At 40.9% G+C, this 15,104-nt stretch overlaps 2 protein-coding genes across 2 annotated transcripts; both read left to right on the top strand.

Annotated features, from left to right (window-relative positions):
- Positions 1 to 848: 848 nt before the first annotated feature.
- On the top strand, positions 849 to 5,086 carry tmed7 (transmembrane p24 trafficking protein 7). The gene is made up of 4 exons (XM_056375606.1): positions 849 to 901; positions 1,202 to 1,407; positions 2,422 to 2,667; positions 3,120 to 5,086. The coding sequence occupies exons 2-4, from the start codon at positions 1,249 to 1,251 to the stop codon at positions 3,354 to 3,356; spliced, it is 642 nt and encodes a 213-aa protein (XP_056231581.1). The 5' UTR covers positions 849 to 901; positions 1,202 to 1,248; the 3' UTR covers positions 3,357 to 5,086.
- A 649-nt stretch (positions 5,087 to 5,735) lies between these two features.
- fem1c (fem-1 homolog c) lies at positions 5,736 to 14,676 on the top strand. Its single transcript, XM_056375605.1, has 6 exons — positions 5,736 to 7,133; positions 10,278 to 10,447; positions 10,569 to 10,757; positions 11,180 to 11,691; positions 12,189 to 12,365; positions 12,638 to 14,676. Exons 1-6 carry the CDS (start codon positions 6,590 to 6,592, stop codon positions 12,900 to 12,902), a joined length of 1,857 nt encoding a protein of 618 aa, XP_056231580.1. The 5' UTR covers positions 5,736 to 6,589; the 3' UTR covers positions 12,903 to 14,676.
- The last annotated feature ends 428 nt before the right edge of the window (positions 14,677 to 15,104 follow it).

The raw sequence follows: 15,104 nt of genomic DNA, 5'->3' as shown, positions 1-15,104 counted from the left end.
GGGGTGTAGCAGTGAGTTTCAGAATGGTTAATTGTTGTCTTTTTTTTTTGAAACACAGCAATCCTCCTTTAGTGTAGTATAGCTACAGTTAAATGGCTCTGCACCTTTGAATTATGCAAGAAATTCAGATTAATCAGACTTTCACTACACTAATACTGTTTGTGTATTTGCTGATTCAGTTATTTGCTCAATTGTGACAATGGATGTATTAGAAGTGGAAGGAGAGCCTGCTGAGGCTGCATATGTACAGGGCGCAACTTGATGTGCTATGCCATTGATTGTGCTATACACTTCATGCTCTACACAGATTTCATTAGTATATACTAAATGTATGAAGACACACCATTTTTCTCATATATACAAATATCTCATGGGTCTCAAGATAAAAAAAACTACCAAATAGAACCATCATTTTTAGGAGCACATGTCTTTATATAGATGCCATTAGTACAAGAAAAGCAGTGGTCCTTACATAATCTTGGGCATTGCCAGAAATTGTAATATAACTATAATATAACTGGATGCTATATAATGAATGATGATGATTATAATTATGTACATGTTACAGCCACACGTATACTAATTTTTGGTGATTCAAATGCGTTTCCAATATTCCAGCCTTTTAGGTAAGCGTATTGTATCGTGCAAACTGCCGAACACAACATAATTTTCAAGTGTAGTATTACACCTAAAGTATCAGCCACGTTGGAGTGTATTGAAAAAGGGAACATATGCTTCCTGTGTGGACGTGGCCCACGTGATCTCACAAGCGCCCCGCCTCTTCTTTTTTTGACCAATGACAGATAAAGCAAGGGGCGGGCCTATACAGATGACCGCCAATGCCGTGTCACGTTTCTGATACGTTACATAGAATTAGTCGCATCCGGGTGAACGTTTCGAGGTGAGTAGCTAATGCTGACTGAGATAAAATAATGAATCAAGAAATGTTAATGTTTCAGTTTACTTTAACTTGTATGATCATCAATGCGCTCATAACATACGAATACACTAGCTATAAGAAAATGTGCCAAATCCCAACTGGCTCTTTGTCTCTAAAATAGAAAGACTAGCGAGCTAGCTAGTTAGCTATAAGCTAACAACTTCTCGCTCAAATCAATGTCCGGGTTTGCTTTGTCACCATTTTTGTCTTTTAACCACCCTCGGTCTTCATTTCAGTGTCATGTCTGCTCGTTTTCGGCAGGTCGGCTCACGTTTTTACTCTGGAAGTGTTGGCTCTCGGTCTTTAAGATGTACGGATCCTTTCGGGTGCTGCTGCAGGTGCTGTGGGCCCAGCTGCTCTGTGGGTGGGTGCTGGGCTCAGAGCTAACTTTTGAGCTGCCAGACAACGCCAAGCAGTGTTTCTACGAGGACATCATCATCGGCACTAAGTGCACACTGGAGTTTCAGGTGCGTGGTCTTCTTTTCAGCCTAAGTAATCGTCAAGTGGTCATTTTCAAAGTGTTGAATAGAGTCCAAGCTGTTCTCTTGGAAACAATATCAACCTTCAAAGATTAACACCCGAATGCTAGAAATAGCTATATATCCTTTACACACACAGGAGTTTGGTACGTTTTTCTTATTGCATTTATTGATGGTCATACTGCATTGATAAGTGCATGGGGTACATATTATTACTACTATAACTACAAGCTTAAGGCTCAATGTATAAACGGCTGTTGGTAAAATTTCTCTCTATGGGCAACATAATCTAAATCTGAATGCTGCACGACTAAGTAAGTTTATTTATATTTTATCATAACCTAAACTATATGATTTACACATATTTTCATATAAATCTGTGAGCGTGCATGTGCAGTGCAAGTGTGTTTTTTATTGAGTTCATTGTTTTCTTAAAGATAACCTGCTGCCTATAGGCCTGCCAGTGTTCTTACAGCACAGTTGTACAGTTTCCCACCCATTTTTTATTTTCTGTAATGAGCTGATGATGCCAAACAATTATTTCAAGGCAAATATTAAAACTGTCTAAACCTTAAGCTTTCATTAGATTTGTCCTAATTGAAACTAGATACCAGCAGACAGCCACAGGCCACTGTGTTGTCTTTCCCTATCACTGAATTATAATTCATTATTAATTTTATTGTTTATAGTCTCTTCATCAATTGCATTGTGACATCATTATATTCATATATTATCTACAGTTTTCATGATTAATTATGACAAAAATCATATGTATGTCATATCACAGTTGGTGATATGACATACTCAAGACCATGATTCTTGATGATATGATCCAATTTGACATTTTACATTTCAGCTACTTGAATGTAGTAGTCATGACACAGGTTTTGTCCATATTGTCCACCCTCTTGATTGTCTGTGTACTGCTTGACAGAGTGTATAATGTAAAAATAGTGTCATTGTGTCACTGAATAAATGGTCTCTTTCATTATGGTTTCCCAGGTGGTGACCGGTGGCCATTATGATGTTGACTGTCGTTTGGAGGACCCAGATGGAAATACACTCTACAAGGAGATGAAGAAGCAATATGACAGCTTTACCTTCACAGCATCCAAGAATGGCACCTACAAGTTCTGCTTCAGTAATGAGTTCTCCACTTTCACGCACAAGACGGTTTATTTTGACTTTCAGGTCGGTGATGATCCTCCACTCTTCCCCAATGAGAACAGAGTCACTGCTCTCACCCAGGTGAGTTTGTGTGTAGGCATGCATTTTCATGTGTTTGCATGTTTGTGTTTGAGGGAGGAAATGTAACACCTTATGTAATACTGACACAAATTTGTTTTTTTTACTTAATGGAGAAACTACAGGCTCATTTCGCAGGCAGGACAACTCACATCTTTGCAGTTCCTGTTCTGTCCATGTTGTTTTGTGACCCTGCTTAGCTCTGCCCAACTTTGACCTTAAACTAATTAGACACTTGATTCCCAACTTAAATTTACATTGCTTCATTTTACAAGTTGGAAGATTTTTTAACATTGGAGGTCTTTTGCTCCCCAGGTGCCCTCTAATTTATGAATCAAAGTGATCTCTAAAATTGTCTTGTTAGTTGTTCAGTCATTAATTTCTAGCCACAGTCTAAATATCTTACATTGGTCTTGACTTCCTTTTTTAAATTTTTTTTCTATTACCATTTCCAGATGGAATCAGCTTGTGTGTCCATCCATGAGGCCCTGAAATCAGTCATCGACTACCAGACACATTTCCGCCTCCGTGAGGCTCAGGGACGCAGTCGGGCAGAGGACCTCAACACCCGTGTTGCGTTCTGGTCCATTGGAGAAGCCATTATCCTTCTGGTGGTCAGCATTAGCCAAGTGGTCCTGCTGAGAAGCTTCTTTTCTGACAAGAAAACCACTACAACACGTGTCGGATCATAACAGTCTCTGAGCTCTAGGATCTGATTCATCACTTTCTTTATTTTTACCTGGGCTTGTGTGCATAGAGTTGTTTAGAACAGCAGTGCAGATCTGAAATTCGATCATATCAAACTGCCAGGTCATACAATCTGACATGTCATCCCCATTCAGCACTGCTGTTCTTATAAACTTTATGCAACTGAGTCTTGAGCAAAAAGGTTGTGTGTGTATAAAATGTTTTTGGGGGGGTTAAAGAAAAAACCTGAAGAAAGGCTTGATGGTGTTGCTTGGAACTATCTGTGTTTGAGGCAGTTCAAGCAGCTGGTCATATAGTTAAAGCAAACCCTATGTACTTTGAATATTTGAAATAATTTCTAAATGTGTTCTTATTTTATTTGTGTCCTCGGGCCCCATCATCCCATACCCCTCTCTCCAAGATCTAATGCATTTTTTGGCCCCAATTGTGCACTGAAATAACCAAGGGAGTGGAAGTTGTAACTAAATGTACTCATAATATAAGGATGGTATGGATTTTCTTCCTTATCTGCAGAGCATTTGGTCACAAAAAACACACTGGCAAGGCAAAGATTGCATTTGGTTATGAAAAAACATCTGTTTTTTTTTTCTTTGTAATTAAACCTCAATGTATTTAGTGGGAAAGACTAGTTATTGTGGTTGCTTTTATCAGCTGTCATTTTAGATGAGTTATTTCAAGGGAGTATTCTGTACAGAGAGGAAGTCATCCTTTAATTTAACATTAGCTTGAAGCAGTTGAACAAAAGCTTGCATTTGGGTTGATTGACTGATGGCCTTCCTTTAGTGACTGCAGTTCTTCAAAAAGAATTTTAGGTTAAACACACACAGGTTAACGTAATGCTTCAGTTTGACCACACCTATGTGAATTATCGCCTGAAATGGTAAAATTACAGGTAGGTGACTAAGTGTGTGTGGGGGGGGAACCCTAATATTATTCTTGTGTTTGAAAATGACACATTTTGTGTGTGCACCAACTTGTTATAAAACCTTTGTCTTTCACTGGTCCCCTATATCTAGTGCTGCCTTTGCTTTTTAAAGTGCAACAACTTATTTATCTTGTTGGCTGATATTGTCCTCTTGGTTTTATACAGCACTGTTGTAAAATTCATGTTGTTTTGCGAAAATATAAGATAATTCTAGTAACTTTGAGTTGTAGTTGTAATTTGAAAAAAAATTATATCCCCTGACCAGCTACTACATTTCCAACAGAAACAGGAAGAAAGATTTAGACAAAGTAAATGTAATGTCTATATCTAATGACTGGCTTACTTTTTAAACTATTATTTGTCAATTTATCACCATCTGATTCAATTAGCAGTCTTAAAGAAAAGATCTGAACATGCAAATTTTTAAAGGATTTTCATTAAACATTTAAGCCTGCAGGAAGCACTACATTCTGTCTCACTATTCATCGATTTAGCTCTTATACACAGGAATGGCTGAAACATGAGTTAAATGAAGCCATGTACTAAAGTTCACCTTTAGTATTTTTACAGTATCCAACATCAATGAATGTGAATGACATCCGGTCACCTGGGAAAGACAAGAAGACTTTACTGTTGTGATGTGGGAATTTTCTACACCTAATCCACTGAAAGATACCAAAAATATAACACTTTTTTTTGGCTTTATAGTTAACTCCTGTTGATCTGTGTAACATGGTCAGAACTGATTCCAGAGATTCTGTGTTAACTGATTAAAAACAACTAACATCATCATTATTATTATTATTCACTCAATATTTTTCAGTTTTGTGTTTTCATTTACTGTTTCTGGTTTGGCTTTGCTTCCCTTGTTATGCTTTCCTTCTGTTATATGTGTCAGTTCTTGTAGGTGGTGCAGTGTTGGCTTTCCCTTTAGGTTTGTACTTTTTTTGTTGGGGGGGGGGAGAGAGAGTAATTTTTGGACACAAATTCAGCTTTGAGGCATTCTGGGAACTTACAAGGATGGCTGAATAAACTTTCTGTTAAAATGTTGGCGTATGCATTTATTTAACCATTATTAATAAACACTGTTTTCATTGAGGAATGAAATTACTGGATGAATCGTTTGGTCATGCTTTTCATCCTTTTAACCTGTAGGGAGTGATATAATCAAGGCCATAACAGTCATCTTTGTAGCTATACATTACCTCACAATATCTCTCTCAACCCGGAAGATACAGAGGCAGTTTTCTAAGCTTTCGTGTGACATTAGTCCTCTTTCCATGGTAGGTTATTTTTCCATAAAGAAAAGTCCCAGGCGCTTGAGGGGGAACTCTTATGTGGTTTTGTTGTCTTTAATTGGCTACGTCACAGTCTACCAGCTCTGTGATTGGTCTGTCGCACGTCAATCATTAGCTGTAGTCGAGAAAAAAGACTGCGTTGCGCTTACTATTTGACAGAAACTGAGTCGTGATCATCTGGTCGAGCCGTGGGTGGATAGCCCTCCCTTATTTACCTTCCCCTTCGCCGAGATTATTGTCGTGCCAGCTCGCTGAGTGGCTACATGGACGACTGTTATTCGCTGTTTTCGGGGGTAACGTCTGTCGTTTGTTTCTCGACGTGTGTGTAAAAAGAAAAAAAAAAACGGCCCTGGATATCGGGGGATATCCCCAGAACCGAGAGACCGAACGTCGTTTCTCCCAGGCTAAGCTAGCAGCAGCACGGCGTAACGGGTGGGGGTGGATTTCTACGTTTCGGCCCTCGGGAAGCGAATATAAATAACGTCTCAGGAGTATGTTGTGGAACAATGACAAGCGCAGGGAGCAGATGTAATGGAGGAGAGCTTCTTGGAGGGGAAGAAATGTCAGCGGATGAGTATTGGTTGAGCGGTCAATAGAGGTGTTAAGTGGTTAAGCTAAGCGGAGCTAGTCGGTTAGCTGCATTGATCAAGGAAGTTGACTAGCCCCCTTGCTAGCTCGGCGACAAATGTCTTACTGGACCAAGGGTCGTCTCAAACGCCCGAGTTATTCATACAGTTAAAATAAACTGGTAATTCCAGTAAATGGAGTTAAATAAACTGGTGATGCCAGTTTTTGAAAGCTAAAGTTTAAGAAAGACGCGAATTGCCGTGGTGCTCCTAACCAAAACGCTACCGTTAGCTAGAAAGTCGGAGCTTGTAAACAAAGGGTCCCGAGCTCCATCTGTCCACACTCGAGTTATCGCTCACCCATTGTTTCACGGACATCGTTGCCTTTTTTTTTTTTTTTTATTTATCAGTGAAACGAACTCTTAGAAATGGATCTAAAGACGGCAGTATTTAACGCAGCCAGGGACGGTAAGCTCCGGCTTCTTCAGAAACTGTTGGAGAACAAAGATGGACACGAGGTGACCAAGTTAATGGGCGAAAAGACAAATGGGGCCACGCCGCTCCTGATGGCCTCCCGTTACGGCCACCTGGACTTGGTAGAGTATCTGCTGGAGTGCTGTAGCGCTCCTGTTGAGGTCGGTGGGTCGGTGAACTTTGACGGAGAGACCATCGAGGGAGCGCCCCCTCTCTGGGCCGCCTCGGCAGCGGGTCACCTGAAGGTGGTCCAGTCCCTGTTGGGCCACGGTGCTTCTGTCAACAGCACAACCCTGACCAACTCAACACCCTTGAGGGCGGCCTGCTTTGACGGCCACCTAGACATTGTGAAATACCTGGTGGAGCACAAAGCTGACCTGGAGGTGGCCAACAGACATGGCCACACGTGTCTTATGATTTCCTGCTACAAGGGACACAAGGAGATAGCGCAGTACCTGCTGGAGAAAGGTGCAGATGTTAACAGGAAAAGTGTAAAAGGTGAGTCGGTAACACACTCAGCTACACAATCAGCTACAACCAAATAACACCCAGTGTCGTCCTTTATCCACATGATCTCTGACCAGGAGATAAGATAAAACTGTATTTGTTGTAGTTGTACTTTTCAGCGTTTAACATGATTAGAATTCCCTATCCCACAGTAACTCAGCAGTGTTGTGAGAGAAATGATAGATGGATAGATCATAAAGGTTTTTTATAGATCTCATAGTAAGTCTTTTTTTTGGGGGGGGTCAAAGAATAAATGAGGATTATATTGTAAACAGCTAAACACCCTCTGATGCCCTCATACATCAGAAATGATGTATATGATATAGATACCTAGATGTTAATTCAACCCTTTGCATATTTCCACCTGAGATGACTCAACAGAAGAACGTGAACTTCTGGTTTCGCAATGGAAAGCTGTGAAGATGACTGTCAGCTTGGACGCGTCTGTGGGTGTGTCTGAAAGATGACATATCCCCCCCCCCCCCCCCCATGAAGCAGTGTCCATCTGTTTTGTTTAGGGTATTGTCTACTGTGAGGTGACTGACCACAGAGTAGCTCTGATGCGTATCAAAGTGATATCTTGCGATTAATAGTTTTCTGTATCAGTATATTAGTTGAGCACTGTAGATAGAACATTTGTATGTTTCATGTTTGATACAGTGGATTATTTATTTATGTTTTTTTTTTTTTTTTTAAATGGCCACTTTTCATGGCTCAGTGTGTTCCAATTTATCATACTGTGAAAATATAGCTATATATGTGGCTTTTGTGTTAATCCTCATGCAGGACTCTGTCAACAACATGCAAGTATGCATTTGTATTGGGTTTGGACACATTTACATGCTCCCCTCCTGCACTTCCATTGGTCAGGGCTGTGCTGTTGTAGCTCATCCTTGTCTCACTTGATGAACCCACCTTTGGCAGAATTAATTCATCAACATCCACAATAAAGTCCAGATAACTGGTTTTCTTGGCCAGTAGAGGAGCAGGAGGCAGGTGCTCTCTTGTGCACAAACCAATGCATGTGCCTGCAATCAATTTTGACGGCATCACGGGTAAAAATTTAGAGGGAAAGCTCTTTCCAGCCCTTTTTTTTTCTTTTTATAATATTGCTTTTCTCATAACAGCTGAACCAACAGGAAGGACAAGGTGTGTAATATTAGACAAGAAGTGGCAGATTTCCAGAAACAATGGACATTGTTTTGATGGAGGTAGGCAAACAATCACAGCTGAGTGAACAGCTTAAAAAAGCTGGGGCCAGCTGTCTGCCTCCCTAGATGAACCAACACTTGTCACTTATTAAATTCCTTCAGTACAACACCTATTTTTGAGGTGCCCTCCTCTCTTGAGCTTAAAGTAGCCCAAAATCTGTATTCTGTTTTGGAGGCACATAATGAGTCTTCAGAGTAATCCCCGGGAAGGATTTTTAAATTCCTGGATTATCGTTTTTAGTTCTTAGTGGAGGTATCATCCAGATAAACAAAAGTAAACACATTTCTTACACCTCATAAAACTGACTGTGTAATCACAATCACATCACATCATCAATTTGAAAGCATTTAGCTATCCAGAGCCATAACATCAATGGCAAGATGGGTTAACATTGCAGAAAAAATGTTTGTCTTTAATTAACTAGTGGAAAAGCTGCAGCACTACTGCTCCCAGAAATTTCTGCCCCAACAGTTGGCTTGGATGATAAAAAGGAATCTGACCGGTGTTAGTTTTGGTAGAAATCGAAGCGTATAAATAATGGTTAATCCCTGACTAACCCTGTTTGGTCTTGTCTGCTTGAATATGGATTAGCCTCCGTGTACAGTGAGTGGTCAGGTTAGAAGCAAGCGAAGGCGAAGCAGCATTACACAAAAGCGTTGCATTAAAAAGAAATCGACAGGTAAAGCAGGACAGTGCTTTTGTTGATAATTAACTCTGGCTTCCAAGGACTGAGGGCCAAGCTCGTCTTGCCTATCCTTGTCATGCAAACCTTTCTTTCAAGTTGGTAAAAGTATTTTATCTGTAGACGTTTGTATTCATTTTACAAATGATACACCACACTTTACAATTCCACATGTTCATTAGCTATTTGTTGTTATACTACATACTAAAGTGTAACTCACAGTGCTTTGTCTGGAAGCACAGTGTTGTTGCTTTAACACTGAAAAGATATCGTGGGAAACATGTATGCACACTGTGAAAGGAACCCTGTTACACAAATCTAGCATTTGGAGTTATATTTGGAGGTGCTGTATTTAAATTTAAATTAAAAAAAAAAAAAAAAAAAAAAAGTTTCAGTCTTGAGTAAACATGGTAATAGTGAATTTGAGCTCGCTGAAAAAATATCCCTTCAGTCTTTCCACTCAGACAAGGATTGTATTCATCATCAGCACAGAGTTCTCAGTCAGGAATTATCAGAACATGAATACATGTTTCAACTCAAAATGCACTCCTTTTTATATTTTGATAGCTGCTAAAAATACTTCATTGTCTTAAATCAATGCGGCACCTGGCTAGGTTTCATAAGTGAAGCCATGCCTTGTTTCACCTATGTGACACACCTATCAAGTGAAAATCAAACGAGTCACGGACTGTGTGCGGAGGAAACAGATTTTTCAATTTAGAAATGATTGTCAATCTTTTTTTTGCACTACATGGCCCCTGGTTTGCAGGAGCTGAGCTGGAAAGCTTCTCCTCACAAGGCTTACTCGAGAAGATATGCTAACGCTAAAGATGGCCTGACCTGTGATTTCTGTATGAATGAGAGCGGTGGTGGGAATTACAAGGCCACACTGTGACCATGACACCTTTCACCTGAAAGGCTAAAGATTGGGTGGAAATGAGCGCAACAGACAAGTGGCTCAGTGGCAGCATCCACAATAATCCTGGTATCAGCTGATCTATATTTTGAATATGTTCACATGTAGCAGAGAGGTTGTCAAAAATTGTCAAGAATCAACTTGTTAACAAAGTAAATTTTTGTCAAATTATATTAAAGAAAGATTGTACAAATACACTTTCCTTGATTATATACGTACAACCCCTGCTAAGCATCGGGGTGGTGACACTGTCCTTGTGTTTTCATGAAATGTAATTGACAATCTGTACCCTTGGTGATAAGATGCGTGTTCTCTCTGTTCACAGGCAACACAGCACTTCATGACTGTGCAGAGTCAGGAAGTCTAGAGATCATGCGAATGTTGCTTCAGTATGGAGCGTCCATGGAGCAGGATGGCTACGGCATGACACCCCTTCTTTCTGCCAGCGTCACAGGCCACACTAACATAGTAGACTACCTGACAACGCACCAGCAGGTCAGGCTTACTGTCATTTACAAATGAGTTTGTCTCCGTAGATGCATGTCAGCTATGGCTATGTTGTTTAGAATCGATAGAATATTTAACTTGGAAAAATGAATTTTTTTTTCCTCTGCAGACAAGCCACATGGAACGCATCGATGCCCTTGAGCTCTTGGGAGCCACGTTTGTGGACAAGAAGAGAGATCTGCTTGGAGCTTTAAAATACTGGAAGAGAGCCATGGACCTCAGGTACACGGACAGTAACAACATTGTCCATAAACCGGAACCCAAGCAGCTGATCATGGCATACGACTATGCCAGGGAGGTGAGTTTGTCCTTTCATCTAGCACCATCCTGAAGTGGTTCCATACTGCATTTTAATGCTCTTGAAATAGGTTTTATTATTGCTGAGTTAGTCAGATTTTGGTGAAGAAAGTACAGACTTTAGCAAAGTGACTGCATTTAATTTCACTGTGCGATAAACCTTGAAAGTCACACTCTTTAGTATTGGAGAGACAGGCTGCAAAACTGTGCATTTACTGTGATGGGATAGAACAAAGAAAAATGGGCGTTTAAGAGCCTGCTTACTTTGCAAAAATGGTTTTCAGGCACTAACAAAACTGAAAATGATCATGTTACTCAGAGCACTTACTGCAGCAGTCCCAATTCATATGTATGTTTTGTTGGCTTGACTTCATTGCATGTGCATGGGAAATTTCAAACGTCTCCTTTAAATCTTGTTCCAAGGTAACAAATGGAGAAGAGCTGGATGGGCTGATATCTGACCCAGATGAGATGCGCATGCAGGCTTTGCTCATCCGTGAGAGAATCCTCGGCCCACAACATCCAGACACATCTTACTACATCCGTTACCGAGGTGCTGTTTATGCTGACTCTGGGAACTTTGAGCGCTGCATCAATCTGTGGAAGTATGCACTCGACATGCAGCAGAGCAACCTGGACCCCCTCAGCCCTATGACGGCCTCTAGCCTGCTGTCGTTTGCTGAGCTTTTCTCCTTCATGCTACAAGATAGGGCCAAGGGGCTCCTGGGGACATCGGTGTCATTTGAGGACTTGATGGGGATCCTGTCCAAGAGCGTATTGGAGATTGAGCGGGCGGTCAAACAAAATGGACCGATGCCTCCTGACCCTGCCCAGCTCAGCAAGGCCCTGTCAATCATCCTGCACCTCATTTGCCTTTTAGAGAAGGTGCCATGTACTGCAGAGCAGGACCACTTCAAGAAGGAAACCATCTATAGGTGTGTTACTGTGTAAAGTACTTATATTGGCAACAATTTGTCTTTAGTGAGAAAAATGTATTGAATGTGACCTCCAGTAATATTTATATGTTCATGAAGACCATCTATCTATGAAAGTGTGCATGTGTGCAGTACAAGGTATGGAAGTTGTGATGATGGAGAAAATGTTTTGTGACTGATTTTTGAGTTTTTGGAAATGTGAACTTGTACGAGCTGGGGTCTCACATTTACAGTCCTCTCTCAAAAAAAGAGGGTGTCAGTTGAACTAAACAATTTCATGTCAACCACAGGCTTTTTGTGAATTTGTCAATGAATCATGTACATAAAGAAGACTGTCTCATATAACCTGTGTCATAGTTAAACCAAACATGAATTCGTCACTTTCAGCCTGCAAATTGTCTCATATTCGCGCAATGCTGTTACCATGATGTTTGTGGTTCATTGTCACCTTGTTGCTATTTCGTGACTAATAAGTTGACATCTTTCCACATCCTCAGATTCCTGAAGCTCCAGCCGTGCGGCAAGAACGGCTACAGTCCACTACACCTGGCAGTCGACCGCAACACCACCTGTGTGGGTCGCTATCCCGTCTGCAAGTTCCCCTCCCTCATAGTCGCTTCCATTCTTCTTGAGTGTGGAGCAGATGTTAACTGCCGAGATGAAGATGACAACAGGTCTGTTGATTGTTTTTCATTCTGTTCATGTTTCACCTGCTCTGTTCCATTCACTTTTTGGGTTTTTCATTTTTACTTGCATTTATCATAAATGATAATAAAGAAACATAGTAGTAGAAAGTAGTTGAAGAATCAGTGTATTTCTGCTGGCTGTATACTGAGAAGGGAAATGAAAAGGAAGGATGCATGCTATAATGAAAATGTCAGACCAGACCCGTCTATAATGACATATGCTGTGTACTCTAAGCATCTATTATCAATCCCCCCTCCAGCCCCCTCCACATAGCTGCAACCAATGGTCACCCTGACATCATGAACCTGCTGATATCCTGCGGGACTCACTTTGACAGCACCAACGCCTTCCAACAAACGGCCTGCGACCTCCTGGACGAGAAGGAGCTGGCCAGGAATGTCATCCAGCCCATAAACCACACAACGCTGCAGTGCCTAGCCGCCAGGGCTATCGTCAAGCACAGCCTCGACTACCGGGGAAACATCCCTGAGAAACTAGAGGCCTTTGTCTTGCTCCACAGATAATGATCGTGAAGTAGTAGAGGGGAATGGATGGATGAAAAGAGAAGGGGTTGTGATTACATTGAGTGGACTGGACAGACTGGAGAAGCATTATGATTCAACACCTGACCCACAAGGTGTTGAAAGACAAAATTTTGTGGGTTAGGTTTGCAAATTTAAACTATGTGGAGAGTATGAACTTGATGAGTCTTGTGCACAAAAATGTCCTTATTCTACCAGGATGTTCTGAAAAATGATTGGAGTAAATGGAGGAATGAATGAACGTTTTCTTCCTCTGTTTGCTATTTCATGAAGCCAGAGCTCTGACTGGTCCCAGCCCGATCTCTGGGGATGCATTTGGAGTGGTTTGCAACATGGACAAACACAGTTGTATTTGTGGATGAACTGAGAAAAGGGTTTACGTATTTTTGCTTTAGAAAACATGGATTTTTTTTTTTTCTTTTTTTTGCATATTCCACAATGCTATTTATTGAATGAAACTTGAGAGATTTTTCTCCATGCTGGCTCCAACCCAGCCTCAACTTTGCCTGTTTCTCTCCTCTCAAAGCAAGGATTGAGGCGTTTCTACATATGCTGGGACTTCAGGTTTTTTTTTAGTTTTTTTTTTTTAGTTTGTCCCATCACTGTTGCCAACAGTCATGGACCCTTCCTCAGTCATCATTGGGTTAATTTTTTTTGTACTTTTACAATACATTTAGTTATTGTCATGCAAATCTGGATATCTGCCAAGTGCTGTGGCTTCTAGAATCATTTGTCGTTCCCACTTCAGTGTATAACAAAGCTTTATGAGAAGGGTTAAATGTGTGTAAACACCATAAGTGCTTTATTCTTCCTATGCACAGGCTAGGCTGTTGGAAAGAGAGACTGTTGTATTCTGTGCCGGCACTTGTCTGTGCAATATCTCTCATGAATTTTTGTGTTTACCTCATTGCTGCCGTTTCCTTCAGTATCCCCGTCCTTTACTCAAAGAAGGAGGGGGGGGTACAAAACCATTGAACTGATTGTTGCAAGGGTGAATGATTTGGATTGTGTATGTCTGTATGTGTGAAAGAGTGATTGTGAGTGCCACATGATATGTCTCTTGTATGCAGAGTGTTTTTGAGCTTACACAAATTTTTGAGGACAGGAGGTTTGGTGAAGTGGCACTCATGGAGATTCCATAATGCACATGACTGCCACTAGAAACCACGCGGCCAAACTGTCTACAACCGCTGGAGTGTGCAGGCTTGTACACAGAAGTGACCTCTTAACGTTCATACATGGCCGACCTTTAAATGCCATTGTTGTTTTAATAATCTTGATCAAAAAGAAAAGTCTGGGTAGGTTACCAACATTGGCCCACTGTGCATGTGCAGCAGCAGCAGCATATCGACCAACCAATCACTGCAGTAAACCTTTCATGACAACTCCTAGACACCAAACTAGACTAGAGCTTGGATAGTTCTGCTCATTTGTACAACGGTTGTCCAATTCTATGAGAACTTAAGACACAAATGAGTGGGAGGACATGTTTAGTAAAGCTTTGTGAATTATCTTGTTTGCACATTAGCTTTAGATGTGTGGGTTGAAAAAAAGGGCTTTTCATAATTCATAGGATTTCATATTGCAGTCTATTTAACCTGACAGTTGAAAACCAGACATAGAAAATGTATGAGGACTCCCAGGGCAACTTGATTTGAATCTGCACTTTACTACAGCGGAGTTTAAGATTTGATATGGCATTAATCAAGTTCATGTCTTAATAACCAGTTTGACAATAAACCCATGTTGCACTTGTTGTCTTGTCCAAAAGTCTTTTTTCAAGCTTTGCTGATGGAAATTTTGTGTAAGGTCCTTTGGCAGCACGTGGGTGTCTACATTTCAGTTTTAATTGGACCATTTCCACATGGTCTAAATGATGTCTCCTTCCCACCAGGAAAATGGCATTTCATAGAGAAAAAAAGGTGCTTTCAATCTTGACTAAAATTAATACAAAGGTATCAAAAAATGAGATTAACGTTAACTTTCAACCAGTTGGTTTTGCCGATTCCCTGAAGTCCATGCTCCTGCTGATTTTACTGCAGAGTCACTGAGCGGTGGACACATTCCAGATACTTGAACTGGGAGCGGGTGCACGGAGGACCTCTCTGGACTGGAATGTCTCCAGAGAAACCTTTGACATTGCAAGAGGGCTCACTAATGTTGAGCATCCAGTCGCTTCTGAGA

The sequence above is a fragment of the Seriola aureovittata genome, chromosome 5, assembly GCF_021018895.1.
Source record: "Seriola aureovittata isolate HTS-2021-v1 ecotype China chromosome 5, ASM2101889v1, whole genome shotgun sequence".
NCBI lineage: Eukaryota > Metazoa > Chordata > Actinopteri > Carangiformes > Carangidae > Seriola > Seriola aureovittata.
Note: the sequence above shows the minus strand (reverse complement) of the source record. Positions and strands in the feature narration are given on the sequence as shown.